Below are 14727 nucleotides of genomic sequence, written 5' to 3' on the forward strand. Positions count from 1 at the left end.
ATGGTAATGGCATCCCTGGGATCAGCGATACAGTGGATGAAGTAGTTGCTGTTGTTGTTCAAAACTTGGACCATCTGCTACCCCGGGCCTTTTTTTAAGACTAGAAATTAGAATTAGCGATAATGCTGATACTTAAATACAAAAACCTTCCAAAGAAGTAGTTAAGTTTATCGCATATCTTACTTTTGAGATTGATTTATGTACTTTATAGATGCTATATTTATTAATAGTGCTAAGTGCAAACTTATCTTCAAAAACAACTTCTTTTTCCAGTTCTTTTGAGAAGGTACTATGTTTTAGGTCTGCCCCGGGGTCTCCCCTTAAATGCCCTCACCTTGCTATTCTGTAAAGTGGTCTTGGAGTCTTGTCAGTCTGTCTCCTAGGAGGTCCGTAAACCCAGCAGCGAAAAAAAATTACTCCACTTGTATCTACAATTTTGACACAGAGTAGTGATGGTAGATAATGCAATGTTATGATTCCAGTCTTATGGTCATAAAAAACAAAAACAACTCAATCTCTTTCACCCCGGGAAGTTACACACTTCTCGGAGAAACGTGGCCTCAGACTCACCATCTCCATAGTTTTAGCTCTCACGCTAACTAGTCAAAATATTCTAGATTAACACTAGACTTGATTTCACTTTCTTTTAGAAACTAATCGTGACGTTACAAGGTGGTAAACGGGAATGACTGCAGCTAAAACTGTTATCAACTAGCTAAGCTAGCAAGAATTCCATTCAGAAAGCGCCATTACGCTAACTAGGCTAAATAGTCAAAATGGCATTATACATAAACTATTGAATGTTATTTTGAAACTCTTAATGGTAACTTCACAAGGTTGTAAGAATAAGAGAATGTCTTTAGCTAGCTCCGTTATTAACTTGCTAAGCTAGCATAGAATATAATTCAGAATTCTGCTACCACGCTAACTAGTCCAAATAGTTTGAATTATAGTTAGACATCATTCCACTAAACATTATTTAGAAAATGTATAATAGTGACGTTACAAGGTGGTAGGAATGAGAGAATGCCTGAAGCTAGAAACGTTATTAACTATCTAGGCTAGCAAAAACAAATAGTGATATAATTGAGCGAACGACTGCAGCTAGCACTGTTATCAACTGGCTAAGCTATCAGGAAAATCATTCAGAATGCGCTCTAATGCTAATTAGGCCAAATAGTTGAAATTAAAGTTAGAAATGATTCCACTAAAAATAATTTAAAAAAAACATGATAGTGATGTTACTTGGTGGTAAAAATGAGAGAATGACTGCAACTAGTGATATCATGAGCCAAGCTAGCAGGAAAATCACTTAGAATGCACTTTCATGCTAACAAGACGAAATAGATGAAATTTAAGTTAGAAATGATTCCCCTGAATATTAGTAAAAGCCAATAATAGTGATGTTACTGAGTGGTAGAAATGAGAGAATGACTGCAGCTAGCGCTGTTATAAACTAGCTAAGCTAGCAGGAAAATCATTTGGTATGCGCTCTTATGCTAACTAGACCAAATAGTTGAAATTTAAGTTAAAATGATTCCACTCCATATTATTAAGAAACCAATAATAGTGATGTTACTGGGTTGTAGAAATGAGAGAATGACTGCAACTAACACTGTTATCAACTAGCTAAGCTAGCAGGAAAATCATTCAGAATGCTCTCTCATGCTAACTAGGCCAAATAGTTGAAATTTAAGTTAGAAATTATTCCACTAAATATTATTAACAAACCCATGATAGTGATGTTACTGGATGGTAGAAATAAGAGAATGACTGCAGCTAGCGCTGTTAACAACTAGCTAAGCTAGCAGGAAAATCATTTAGAACACACTCTCATGCTAACTAGACCAAATAGTTAACATTTTAGTTAGAAATGATTCCACTAAATATTATTAAGAAAACCATAATAGTGATGTTACTGGGTGCAAGAAATGAGAGAATGATAGTAGCTAGAGCTATTACCAACTAAATAAGCTAACTAGGCAAACTAGTCTAAATGGAAATGAGACATAGTTCCACTAATGACTACTTTTGAAACTCATAGAGTCATGTTACGCGGTCGTTTTAAGGGATAGGAAGCTAGCAAGTCTAGCATTGAGAATGAAATTTACATTAAAAATAAATAAAAAAAACGCAAAATATCCAATAAGTTTTCTGCCGTTTGTAAAGTCACTTGAAGAACTTATTTCTCTGTAAAGGCTGGAATCTGTAACTGGACAAGTATACAACATTTTATGTTTTTTTATTTTTTATTAGATTACATACGGTCTTAATGACACAATCTGAATTAATATGTAAGATATAGGACTTCTTGAGGTAAGTTCTTGGAATTATTTAATAAAAAAATGAACATAAATGACACCTACACGTGCATTATCTAACAGTTTTGATCATTTTAAAATACATTTTGACTTCATTCATTTAGATTTTAAGTCGCTTATGAAAGGAATGTCGGATCCTCCCCTGGAAACATGTGCGACTCAAACCCTAAAATTGTATTTTGTATGCCACGCAAGGAATGTAGACACGAATGAAGTTTGTGAAAAGTTCGCAGCGTCTCGCCGCGACACGGACTCAAAGGGCAAGCGGTGCTTCATTAAGTGTATCCTCGTGGACTGGAGATCCCCCGTGAGTCTCAGAGAGAGCAGATTAATGTCAATTACCTGTCACTTGGAAAACACCTACAGCACGTCCCCGAGGGATCGACTCCACATTCAATTGAGATTACACGTCTGCAAGATAATATACGTTACAATTGTCACTACTGCTGCACATCAATGCCGGACTAGACAAAAAAAACACACACAAAGAAAGCAGAACCGATGAGGGTTTTTCTTCCACTTCTCAAGGATTAGGAGAGGGCTCTTGACTCACTCTTTCACTCCAACCAAAGAGTCCTTGTCAGCAACTTGAACAAAAAAAAAAGAAGGAAGAATAACACGACAATGATGGGGTTTTAATGGGATTAAAATGTTAGGACTGGAGAACAAACAGGAACGTGTCTGAATGGTTGTTTGGTGTTATTCAGATCAAACACGCGTCATTCGCTCGTGATAATAATTCACTAAATGTTATTTGCTGGGGCGCGTGATGACGTCATGAGGTGCGCGGAGAAAAAGGAGGAGAGGAAAAAGAGAGGAGGTGGGAAGGAGGACGAGGGTGTTCGATAAAGGAGGCTTGATCAAAAATTATTTAAAAAGGACACATTCGAAAAAAATGAAATTTGGTTTATATTAGTCAAGTGCGATTTTAGCTAATATATATCGTTTGGATTAAATAAACGAATTATTAAATTATAAAGTATCCTGTGTTGTTTAATTTAAGTGTAAATACAAATAGAACGGTACATTTAAACTTGATTTGAAACGTTTATTTTTAGTCATTCTTAATATATATTTCGGTAAATAATAACGGATGATACGAGCGTTGATTTATTATGAAAATGAAAAGACACTCATTTTTTTTGGGAGGGGGACTCGAAGTGGGTCAGTTTAAGATCCAGGCCTGTCAAGACAGAGACTCGGTGGGGTTTCGTGGGGGGTTGACGGGTTTAGTTTTTAGTAAATTCAATATTTTAAAACGGGATGGAATTAAAATAAACGACGTAAATAAAAGGCGTTATTATCCTTCTTTTTTTTTTAAACACATAAAGATGAAGAGACTCCAGTAAAAAAAGAAAGAAAAGAAGGGGGCGCTTCAAACAACATCGGAGGCCTCTGGAGGCCTCTTTCTTTCTTTCTTCCACCAATTTTTGGGCAGGTGCTTCCACGAGCCTCCCGTTCAGTTTTTGACAAACGAAACTGTGCGTAAATACAAAAAAAGATCAATACCAAGCCATAGAAACGATGAGGATTTTTAGGGTGTTTAGTGGAGCTAAAAATTGCGAGTTAGGAATCCGGGAAAATGACTAAAAAGCGAGGCAGTCGGACAAAAGAACCCCGAACCAAAATGAAGTTAGTAATGGTCACATGTGCGGGGATCACTCATGCAACACACATGTAAATTCAACACACCCTGGAGAATAAGAGCCAGCAAAGCGCGTAACTATATCATGTTTTGACTGGAATTTTAAAACGTCCATTTTTTTTTTTAGTTTCAAAACACACGGTTTTTATTTATTTTTTGATGACTTCCATCTTTTTTTTTCTCTCCCTCTCTCTTTCTCTTTCTCTCAAACTGTGACAATAACGAGGTGTTTTATCATCATCTTCTGCAGCAATTACACATTGTCATTAGAACTCTATTAATACATCAAGTCATTATTATTTTTTTTTTTTTTTAAGGAGGAGGGGGGGATGAGAAGGAGGAGGAGGAGGGCGGGGGTTGTCATGTCCGCCACACACGGGTCCCATTTAGATTAATGGAAAAATATGTAAAACGTTTCTTTTTTAATTTTCCTCTGAAGGTGTTTTGCATACGTGTTTTTTTTTCGTTTTTTTTTCTCGCGCTGCCGCTCATAATTTATGTGCGCAATCTTCAGCGACACATTAGCGCGGTCTTAATTGAATTTTGCGAGCTTCTAATCGCGTTAATTGTCATTTTGGCCTCTCGGGGAATTTTTGGAATTTAAATACGGGCATAAACGATGATATCACTTCCCCAAATAATAGAAATGTAATGAAGGATTAAAGAGGGGGAAAGAGAGAGAGAGCGGATTTGAAGCGAACAAAAAAAAAAGTTTTTATCTTATTTCATTTAAGATTAAAACTGATTAACTGCAGAAAAAAACCTTCTTGCTCTGTTAAAGAGTCCTCTCTGCAGGTGATGCCTCCCTTCTTTGAGATCTTTCCTTCCTGTCTGCAGGACACCTGTTGGTTCCCCCCCACGCCCCCCAAAAAAAGTGGTCCCAGCGGACTCTAAAGTCACCTGGTGAGCTTCCGTCCAGCACCGCGGATAATCAAATTACAGGGTGAAATTGGCAAAACTTCATTAGCAGGATGGATGGTGGGAAATTCAAAAAAAAAGTTATTTGACTCAGCAGCAGTGTTAACACTTCACCATTGATCGTTAAATGGCTTGCAGGCAATTGGACTATGGTGCGTTCACGTGCCCCTCTTCCGGTCTGTAACCCCCAACCTTTTTTTGTGTTGAAAGCTGAACAAATCCTAAATCCAAACCTGAATTAAATTAAAATTTTGAATATATTTACTAATTTCAAAGGAAACGCATAACAAAAATGTGGCTGAGGGGCCAAATTTGACCCTGTTGTTCATTTTCTAAAGCCATCAATACCATTAAAATAACTTGCATTATATTCAAAAACTAGACCAGCTCGAACCGTATTAAAAATTAATCTGGAAACATCCAAAAAGAGATGTGGAAATAAAAACATTTGAGTAAAGTTGAAAAAAGGCAATGTGTAATCAAAGGTAAATATGATTTGCAAGTAACTTTTAGGTTTCTGTCTTGTAGTTGTAGGATCTTTACCAAATATATATATATATATATATATAAATATATATATATAGACATGTTCTTACATTTTTTACTGTAGTACAAGTATATTTTATTGTTATCCTATTTACAATGAATTGATTATTAAATATTAAAACACATTTAAAGCTTTAAAATACTTAAATATGTAAATTCCACAAGCATTCTGCTTTGCACAGTTTTTTAAAAAGTGGTGAATTAATTGAGATTACTAGTAAACCTATTGGTCATTTCATAACTCAAACTGGAGAAGCTAAAAAAAGTTGGGAAAATTCTATTTATTTTCTTTTTTTTTCATTGATCTAAATGCATTATTTAATTATTTGGCATTTTAGGAACACACAAACAAGTAATGTAAGGGTTAAAAGAACATGCATGTTTATTTTTGAGTCAATTACGTTTATAAATAAAAAGAATCGACTTTTGTTTTGTTTTGTTGTGTTTGTTGGAAGCAGGTTTTCAAATGTATTGACAGCGTAATAAAATCTATGAAGTCCATGAACGCATCATCTACTTCAGTCCTCACGACTGTGCTGGAGGGTAAACAGCAGCGAACATCTTCACCTTCAAAGGAACAGAGTCAAGTGCGTGGCTTGTGTATTCTAGTCACGTTAAAGTGTGGACTTACTCAAGTGCAAGGGAGTAACAGCGGAGGACGTGACCACCAACGTCCGGGTATAATGGTGGATTTGGCTGAAAACAAACAAACAAGCTGCATGTGAATGGTGGACAGCGAAGGAAACACAAAAGTGGACCAGGACTGAGAGAAATATGTGGCCCCATGCCAAACAGACAGCTTACTGTTGGGGTCCTTGGCTGAGTGCAGGAGTGGCTACGGGTCTTTTTGTCTGGGCCCGCCTGGCACAGAACTGGGTTTTTCTGCTGCAGACACAATGAATCATACAGTACACGGAAGAGAAGGGGGAAAGATGAGTGGATGAGGTGGGGAAGGGGAGGCATGCCGCCTTTTCATTACCATGGTCACCAATGGCACTATTAACCATTCAACACCCCCCCAATTATCCTGCCGTCCACAGTCAGAGAGACAAAGCCTCGGTCCTGGTCTGCTGGAGCAACATGACCACTAATCTGTCTCACTCCGACATCACACCCACTTTTTTCTTCTTCTTCTTTTTTTTTCTTCCCCCCACTAAGTCAGAGAACATTCATTTGGGACGGCGAAGTCAATTAAGAACGGTCGAAAGAGAAGTGCAGATGCAACAACAACTAGTCTTCTTCCAACAGGAAGTGAAGCTTAACAAGGTCGTAAAGCCCGGCCCTCCTCGACCGGAGGTCACCGGGCGTCTGACGCCTCCGTCACACAAAAGGACCGCGTCCTCAATTGGATCTTTATGGTCCGCGCAGCATCGGAGACTCGCTTCCCAGTCCTTCTTTGACCGAATCTTAAACTAGACTTACAACTTACAGGCCAAAATAGTTACTCATCAGATCCTACTGGGTTGTTTTCCCCGAAACATGTTGTTTTTGTATCTGGTCAATTTCATTTTTTATGAAGTGTGTTTGGATTTATCTCACATAGCCATGTAAAGCCAGATTCAGTCACTATCAATCTCAAAATAATATAATTATTTTAATTTTAATATAATTAATAATCAAAAACTTGTCTCCAGTACTAATGTCAAGAGACACTGAAGAATCCATAGACACAATAAAAAGGAGTGTGAGATGCGACCCTGGTTGCACTTTACTGACAAGCTAACAACAAGTTCGACTTAAGTACAGTGGTTCCAAAATAGTAAGTCATTTTTATTTGTATAGCGCTTTTCCAGACCAGGGTCACAAAGCGATTAAAAAATCAAAACAATACTCAATAAAGTATATATTTTAAAGGGCAAGATAAACCTGATAACACAACAGGAGTTCCAGAAAATCAAGGGATCTCTTTATGTTGTATCTGATACTTGTACCAAACTGGTACATCTAAATAAGTCACAGTAAGCATAACCATCTAATGGTGAAGACAAAATAATAAGCTACAGTTAGCATAGCCATCCAAACATGAAGAAAATAATATTTAGCTACAGTTAGCACACCCATCTAAAAACGAAGAACTAAATAATAAGCTACAGTTAGTTTAGCCAGCTAATGATGAAGAACAAAAATAATAAGCTACAGTTAGCATAGCTATCCAAACATGAAGAACATAGTATTTAGCTACAGTTGGAACACCCATCTAAACAAGAACAACTAAATAATAAGCTACAGTTAGCATAACCATCTAATGATGAAGAACAAAAAGAATTAGCTACAGTTAGCATAGCCATCCAAACATGAACATAATATTTAGCTACAGTTAGCACACCCATCTAAAAACGAAGAACTAAATAATAAGCTACAGTTAGTTTAGCCAGCTAATGACGAAGAACAAAAATAATAAGCTACAGTTAGCATAGCTATCCAAACATGAAGAACATAGTATTTAGCTACAGTTGGAACACCCATCTAAACAAGAACAACTAAATAATAAGCTACATTAGCATAACCATCTAATGATGAAGAACAAAAATAATTAGCTACAGTTAGCATAGCCATCCAAACATAAAGAACATACTATTTAGCTACAGTTAGCACACCAACCTAAACATGAAGAACTCAATAATAAGCTACAGTTAGCATAACCATCCAAACATGAAGAACATAGTATTTAGTTACAGTTGGAACACCCATCTAAACATGAATAACTTAATAATAAGCTACAGGTAGCTTAGCCATTTAATGATGAAGAACAAAAATAATTAGCTACAGTTAGCATAGCCATCCAAACATGGAGAACATAATAATTAGCTACAGTTAGCACACCCATCTAAACATGAAGAACTAAATGATAAGCTACAGTTAGCACACCCAACTGAACATGAAGAACTAAATAATAAGCAACAGTTAGCATAACCATCCAAACATGTAGAACATAATATTTAGCTACAGTTAGCACATCCATCTAAACATGAATAACTAAATAATAAGCTACAGTTAGCTTAGCCATCTAATGATTAAGAACAAAAAAAAATAGCTACAGTTAGCATAGCCATCCAAACATGAACATAATATTTAGCTACAGTTAGCACAGGCATCTAAACATGAAGAACTTAATAATAAGCTACAGTTGGCAAATACATGTAATGAAAAACATGTAAAAATAAGCTTCTGGTTAGCAAAGACTTAAGCTAATGATGAAGAAGAAAATAAGAAGCTACATTAAGCATACCCATTTAAACACAAGAAAAAAAATAGTAAGCTACAGTTAGCATAGCCATCCAAACAAACAAACAAAACATGAAGAACTAAATAAGAAGCTACAGTTAGCTTAGCCATCTAATAATAAGGAACACAGTATTAAGCAACATTTAGCATAGCCATCCAAACATGATAAACGAAATAATTGGCTTCAGTTAGCATAGCCATCTTTACATGAAAAACAAAATAATTAGCTAGAGTTAGCATGGCCACGTGACAAAAATAATAAAATAATAAGCCACAGTTAGCATAGCCATCTAAACATGGATATTTTAACTGAAATCTTTACTTGGAAAAAAACAAACAAATTTGATGCAAATAAATGTTTTTTTGATTGTGGCGCCTAAACATTTGTAATAGCTGATGGGAATTTCCTCAAACTTGTAGTTTAATTTCCTATAATGAGGTCAGGCTGAGGTCCAGTTTAAATCTGGGTTTCTGAGGGGGTTGTTAGTGTGACGGGGCCGGGGGGGGGGGGCGTTAGGGTGACCACATTTCACTCGGTGGACAGTAAAAACCATGTTAGCTGTGTTTGTGCTGTACGATCGAACAGAAACGTTGACTCACAACTTTATCCGTTCACACAATATTTATTGATAGATTTTCATTAACATATGTGACAAAACACATACAGGTTTGTGTAGGTTGTTGGTTGAAATTCTCACTAAATGATCGGTTCATTCATATTGAAGTGTGTGTGTAGCAATCAGATAAATAATACTTAAAACTTGTCCTTTTTTTTTTTACGCCGGCGAGTATCAGACAGAGGAGGGTTGTGGGAGGGGTGTGATAAACACACACACACACACACACACACACACATAAACCAGCAGCTTATAGTGTTTGTTTACCCTTTTGCCCAGCTGTCTAGACCACGAGGATGTCGGCGTCTTTAGCATGACCAGGGCCAGGAATCAGGCCTTCAGGCTGGTCGTAAACACACAAAGACACACTTTCTTAATGATGGACTCTCAAGTACCGAAGCACAAGTCGGCGACAAAGTCTTTCTGCTTGAGTCGCTTCTTCCTCCGTCGTCGTCCCGTCATTTGTGCAGCACGGCGGCCGACAGCGTCACGATGTTCTGGGCCTGCTTGAGCGAAGGCATGTCAATCATGCTGCCACGGAATGTGAACGCTCCCTGGAACAGGTCGGTGAGGAAGGGAAGGAAAGGAGGGAGGAGAAGAAAGAAGGAGAGTGTAGTCAGCAGCAGTAGATTTAGACGACTCCAGAAATAGTTCATATTACGACCTCTAATAGTTTTCTGCTGCCTCTTCTTCTACTACTTGTACTAGACCTGGTACTTGCATTCATTCTACTCCTAATAAAACAGTTCTAATTACTACTCAAGTACAAATGTTCTACTTCTTCTTCTTCAACTACAACTACTGGTACTAGCATTGATACAATTAGTAGTATTACAACTCTAATGATCATTCTACTTGCTAACAACTACTTCTTCCTCGAATACAACTAGTATTACTTCTACTACTACCAGCATTATTAATACAACTATATATACTTTTACAACTGTAATTACTACTTCTATTAGTTTTCTGCCACCATAGTGATAACTACTACTGATACCAGCATCAATACTTCTGCTTATTCTTAATAGTCTACTGGTACTAGAATTAACATTACTATTGCTTCAACTTATTTTACTTCTAGTATAAGTACTATTACTACGACTGTTACTATCATTATTACTGCAATTACTCCTACTCCTATTACTATTATTAATTATATAACTACTGCTACTTCTAATGCTAGCATTGCTATTACTTCTTCTACAAGTATTAGTATTATAACTACTATTGGTACGAACGTTTCCAATACTACAACTACTACTACTACTTCCACTACTAGCGTTTGAATAACACAATTACTTATTCTACAAATATAAGTATTATGAATACTACTGGTACTAGAATTAATACTAGCACTACTACCCATTCTACTATAAATAAGTAATTATAGTTCTAGTATTTAAAATATTAGTAGGACTACTTATTCTACTACTACTATTAGTTTTACTACTATAAATACTACTACGACTACTATCAGTGGTACTAGCATTTCTCCTACTACTACTGGTGCTAGCAATAATAATACAAAATATTATACTATTAGTATTAATTATACTACTTAATAGTTCTCGAAGGAGATCTCCAGAGTGATTAATAAAGTCTATCTAATACCACTAGTGTGTAATATTAATGATATTTAACCAACTGCTACTGATATTATATAGTATTACTTCTACTAATACTTAAAAAATATCAAAACTTACTCGTTCAATTTTGAAAACTCACTTTCAAAAGGAAATCCTTTGTGGCCATGAGTTCAAAACATTTAAAATGTTCTGCTCAACTCAAAATTTTAACTTTCTTATTGTCACCAAATACTTTGTGTAGAAGTTTTCACACATGGATAGTTTTTGCTGATACCTCATGATGAATATCCAAGTTACAGAAAATAATATTCCATAAAAACCCCCACTTTATTGTCATTTCTATCTACCAACTTTTTTGATAAATAATTATCAGATAAAACAAACATGGAAAAGTATTTTTTGAACCAGAGAAGTATTCTTATGTATTTAAACACTACACTCTGTTAAAATACATTTGTGCATAAAAGAGAATTGAAGACGGCTCGAAAAAAATAAACAAAGTCAATAGCCGGAGGTAAAGAAAAAAAAAAGTATATATATATATATATATATGTATATAAATATAAACGATCACCTGTCGTGCCTTAGTCTAAGACTGCTCACTATTCAAGTCTTCAAACGGAGGCAAATACACACACTCTCTCTCCCTCTCACACACACACACACACACACACACACACACACACACACCCCCACCCACACACACACACACACACACACACACACACACACACACGGAGGAGACAGAGATGGGTCGGACAGGAATCCCTCGGGCAATGCTTAGTCGGAGTTGTGGGCAGATTGTGTATTACCTCAGCGGATAGCCCACAGAGCTCGACACACAGGCTCCATCCATGCACTAAATTAGGAACAATAATATTGTACACTTAATTGGCCCGGCTCCCGTGTTGTCTCCGAGAGTCACGCAGGGTCGTACAGTGCATTTTATCCGGGACTACGGAGGTGTGCAAGGGGCGACACAAAAGAAGTGTCCCCGAGTCTCGCCGCACCAGCGATCCACCTCGCTGCAAATACATCACATCCTGCATGAAGGATGCGACACTTGAAATACTTTAAATTGTAATTCCGTGGTTTAGCTTTAAGTGAGTCGGAAAAAAAAGATGTATATATGGAAAAAGTGTGTAGAATTGTGTTACCTTTCCCTCCTTCTGGTGTTGTTCAAAAGCAACGATAAGCTCTCTGGCCCACTGGACTCTGTGCTGACTGGGCGAGAACTCTTCCTGCACCGCCTGGACCTGCCCCGGGTGGATAACCTGCTTCCCTGCACACAGAGAGAGAAACAAGACAACAATAAATGAAGGTATCGGGAGACATCATTAAACATAAAAGGGATTCAACCGCAGTTTAAAACTACAAATGAATGCACTCACAAATCCTACACTTTAATTTATACACTTTTGTACCGTTAAAAAAAAAAAGTTGACTTTACTGCTGTTCTTTTTATGGAATTAATTAGAATCTCACAACACACAAGAGAGACAAAGATCATAATATTTTTTAATTTTAATTAAAGCAACTACTGAATTTTACTGCATATCTAATTGGATTATTTTTAAATTAAAACACGCTCGATCCTCTTGACAGTTATGAGTGAAACATCAAAATTAAATTATCCATTAAATTTGAATTCAATTATACATAATTAAGAGTTTAAATGTTAAAAACATAGAATCAGAAACTTTTATCTTCAGTGTTGTAAACATAACACAGGATTTTTCTGGGTGTAGTACAATTAAAAAAGCCTATTTTTAACATTAAATGTATTATTCATTAAAAAAGAAATATACAGCAGACATACATGTAAATGTATTATAAGAATGACTATTTCTGTGTATTTACTTTAATTTAAATTGTAAATAAACTTACTGTCGGCTCATAAATAACTAGTGTGACTAAAAAAATACTGCATGAGTGACGATAAATTAGAAACAAATATAAAAATAGAACACACATAAAAGATTCATTTACGTCTGTGATTTAAAGGCTCATATAGAAGAGTTTTCTTAGGGGGGCGGGGGGGCGACATATTCAATCATTCTGGCTGAAAGAGAAGCGTCTCCGTGTTTAAGTCGACAGCATGTTCACACTTGTAAAGAAACTGTAGTCACTCGTGGATAAAACGACGCGGCGAAATGGGATTTATCGTGAGCGTAAAAAAAAAAACACTTAGCGGAGCCAAAGCTCTTTGACATCCCACGCTGTACCCCGCCAACATCCCCCCCCCCCCACCTCACCGCCACCCCCCCCCCCTCTCACTGTAAAATATGGAAAAGAGCCACCGACATAATCCCGTGTACATTGGTAGATCAAACTTGTACTGGATGAGTCGAGGTTATAAAAACGTCTGGGCGAGAATGACGGCTCAGCTGCAGACGGCGGGAACTCGACACTTTAGGGCTTAGCTATGTCGCTCACAATAAAATCCTTAAAGGTGGCGGCGAGCTGCAAAAAAAAAAAAATGACCGCTGAGGGAAGAGGGGTGGGTGGGTGGGGAGGGAAGGAAGGTGGGAGGGACCCCCGTTCTCATTATCCAGCCCGGCTCACCCCACTTAACCCCGACTGTACTGTACATGAATGTAAACACACTCAGGACTTGAGTTAGCAGACTGAGATTATTCCCCATTAATGGCTCATCAATTAAAGAGTTTCCACGTTGAGTTTGCGTAACTCGGGGCACGTCGTGAGGGTCTAAACGGGGGGAAACGATGACTGCAATTTCCTCATCAGTGTGTTCAAGTCGGCTTAAATATGCAGGGTCCGTTTTCTGTGTGTGACAGGAATCAAAGGGGACTGTGACTCAGGTGGCCCTTGCGCTCGGGATCCATTGGTCCCCCCGAAAACGCATCACTCGCGCCCGACGGCCAATCCGGGGCTGCCATGTGCAGCCGCCACCTCATTGGACGGTTGCCATTTACCAACATGCTGTCAGGGCGCTTGATGGTCACAGCGGATGGAAGTGAAACATTGTGCCTCAAAGCTGATTTGGACGGATTGATTTTTAAGACTGCGGTTTAAAGAGCATCGACGGTTGTGCAAACAATAAAACGGCGTTAATGAACGAAGATAGATAACCTAGCATGAAACAAGCAAAAATAACTTTTTTTTCTTCATTGGGGTAAAAAATGGGCTGGACCCTATCCCAGTTGCTTAGGGTATGAGGCACGGGACACACCAGCCTGCAGTTGTTTTTTTAGGGCGGTAAAGGGAAAATACTAGTAACTAACGTGGGCTTTATGTAGAATGAAAGTATGGCCTGTTCCAGATAGTGCTAGGCGTCATTTCAGGGGTCACCAGGAATGTTTCAGCATTTGATACGTAGTGCATTATGGTATATTTTTAAGTGAAAGATCATTGATCCAGTTCGACCCATATCAAACACCCGTGTGCCTTTATTGACGACTACTGTTCCTTTTCGTCATTCGTTTAGATCATTTTACCCCTTAGCTGGTCCTTTCTGGGATTGTCCATGAAGTAGGGATAAGCTAAACCCTACAAAGACTTTTCTTCACCTGTATCTTGTAGACCATGGGGTCAAAATATTGTTTAAGAATGTCTTACACCTGACAGCCTGGAACCAACAGTAAAAACTTTGTGCCTGAGACAAAAATAGACCCTCTTCGTATTAAAGCAGAAGCATGCGGCTTCTGGGAAGCTTGGACATGCAGTAGGTCTTCCTCCTAGTGGAAGCACTCTTAATTCACTAGATTTGAAGTGATCAACCACAGTGACATAGAACAGCGACAAAGGTAAGGGGACGAAGCAAATGCTTCCTTGACAGATACACTTGGTTTTCGGGAACTTGCTAGTGGGATGCAGGAGGGGTTCATATGGTACCTGTAGCTCAC

General features: G+C 37.7%; 1 protein-coding gene and 1 long non-coding RNA gene across 2 annotated transcripts in view; one reads left to right on the forward strand and one right to left on the reverse strand.

Moving 5' to 3' along the window:
* The window catches only part of LOC148068582 (uncharacterized), a 312828-nt gene that overhangs the window by 276219 nt on the left and 21882 nt on the right, over nt 1–14727 (forward strand). The gene's annotated exons all lie outside the window — the stretch shown is intronic.
* The window catches only part of clybl (citrate lyase beta like), a 63451-nt gene continuing 57992 nt past the window's right edge, over nt 9269–14727 (reverse strand). Inside the window, exons 7-8 of the mRNA XM_087803416.1 lie at nt 12019–12143; nt 9269–9826 (exon numbers count right to left, since the gene is read on the reverse strand). Coding sequence (XP_087659542.1) covers nt 9731–9826; nt 12019–12143 — 221 coding nt within the window. The 3' untranslated portion in view covers nt 9269–9730. The remainder of the gene's footprint in view (nt 9827–12018; nt 12144–14727) is intronic.

This window comes from Callionymus lyra, chromosome 12 (genome assembly GCF_982586985.1).
Source record: "Callionymus lyra chromosome 12, fCalLyr1.hap1.1, whole genome shotgun sequence".
In the NCBI taxonomy this organism is placed as follows: domain Eukaryota; kingdom Metazoa; phylum Chordata; class Actinopteri; order Syngnathiformes; family Callionymidae; genus Callionymus; species Callionymus lyra.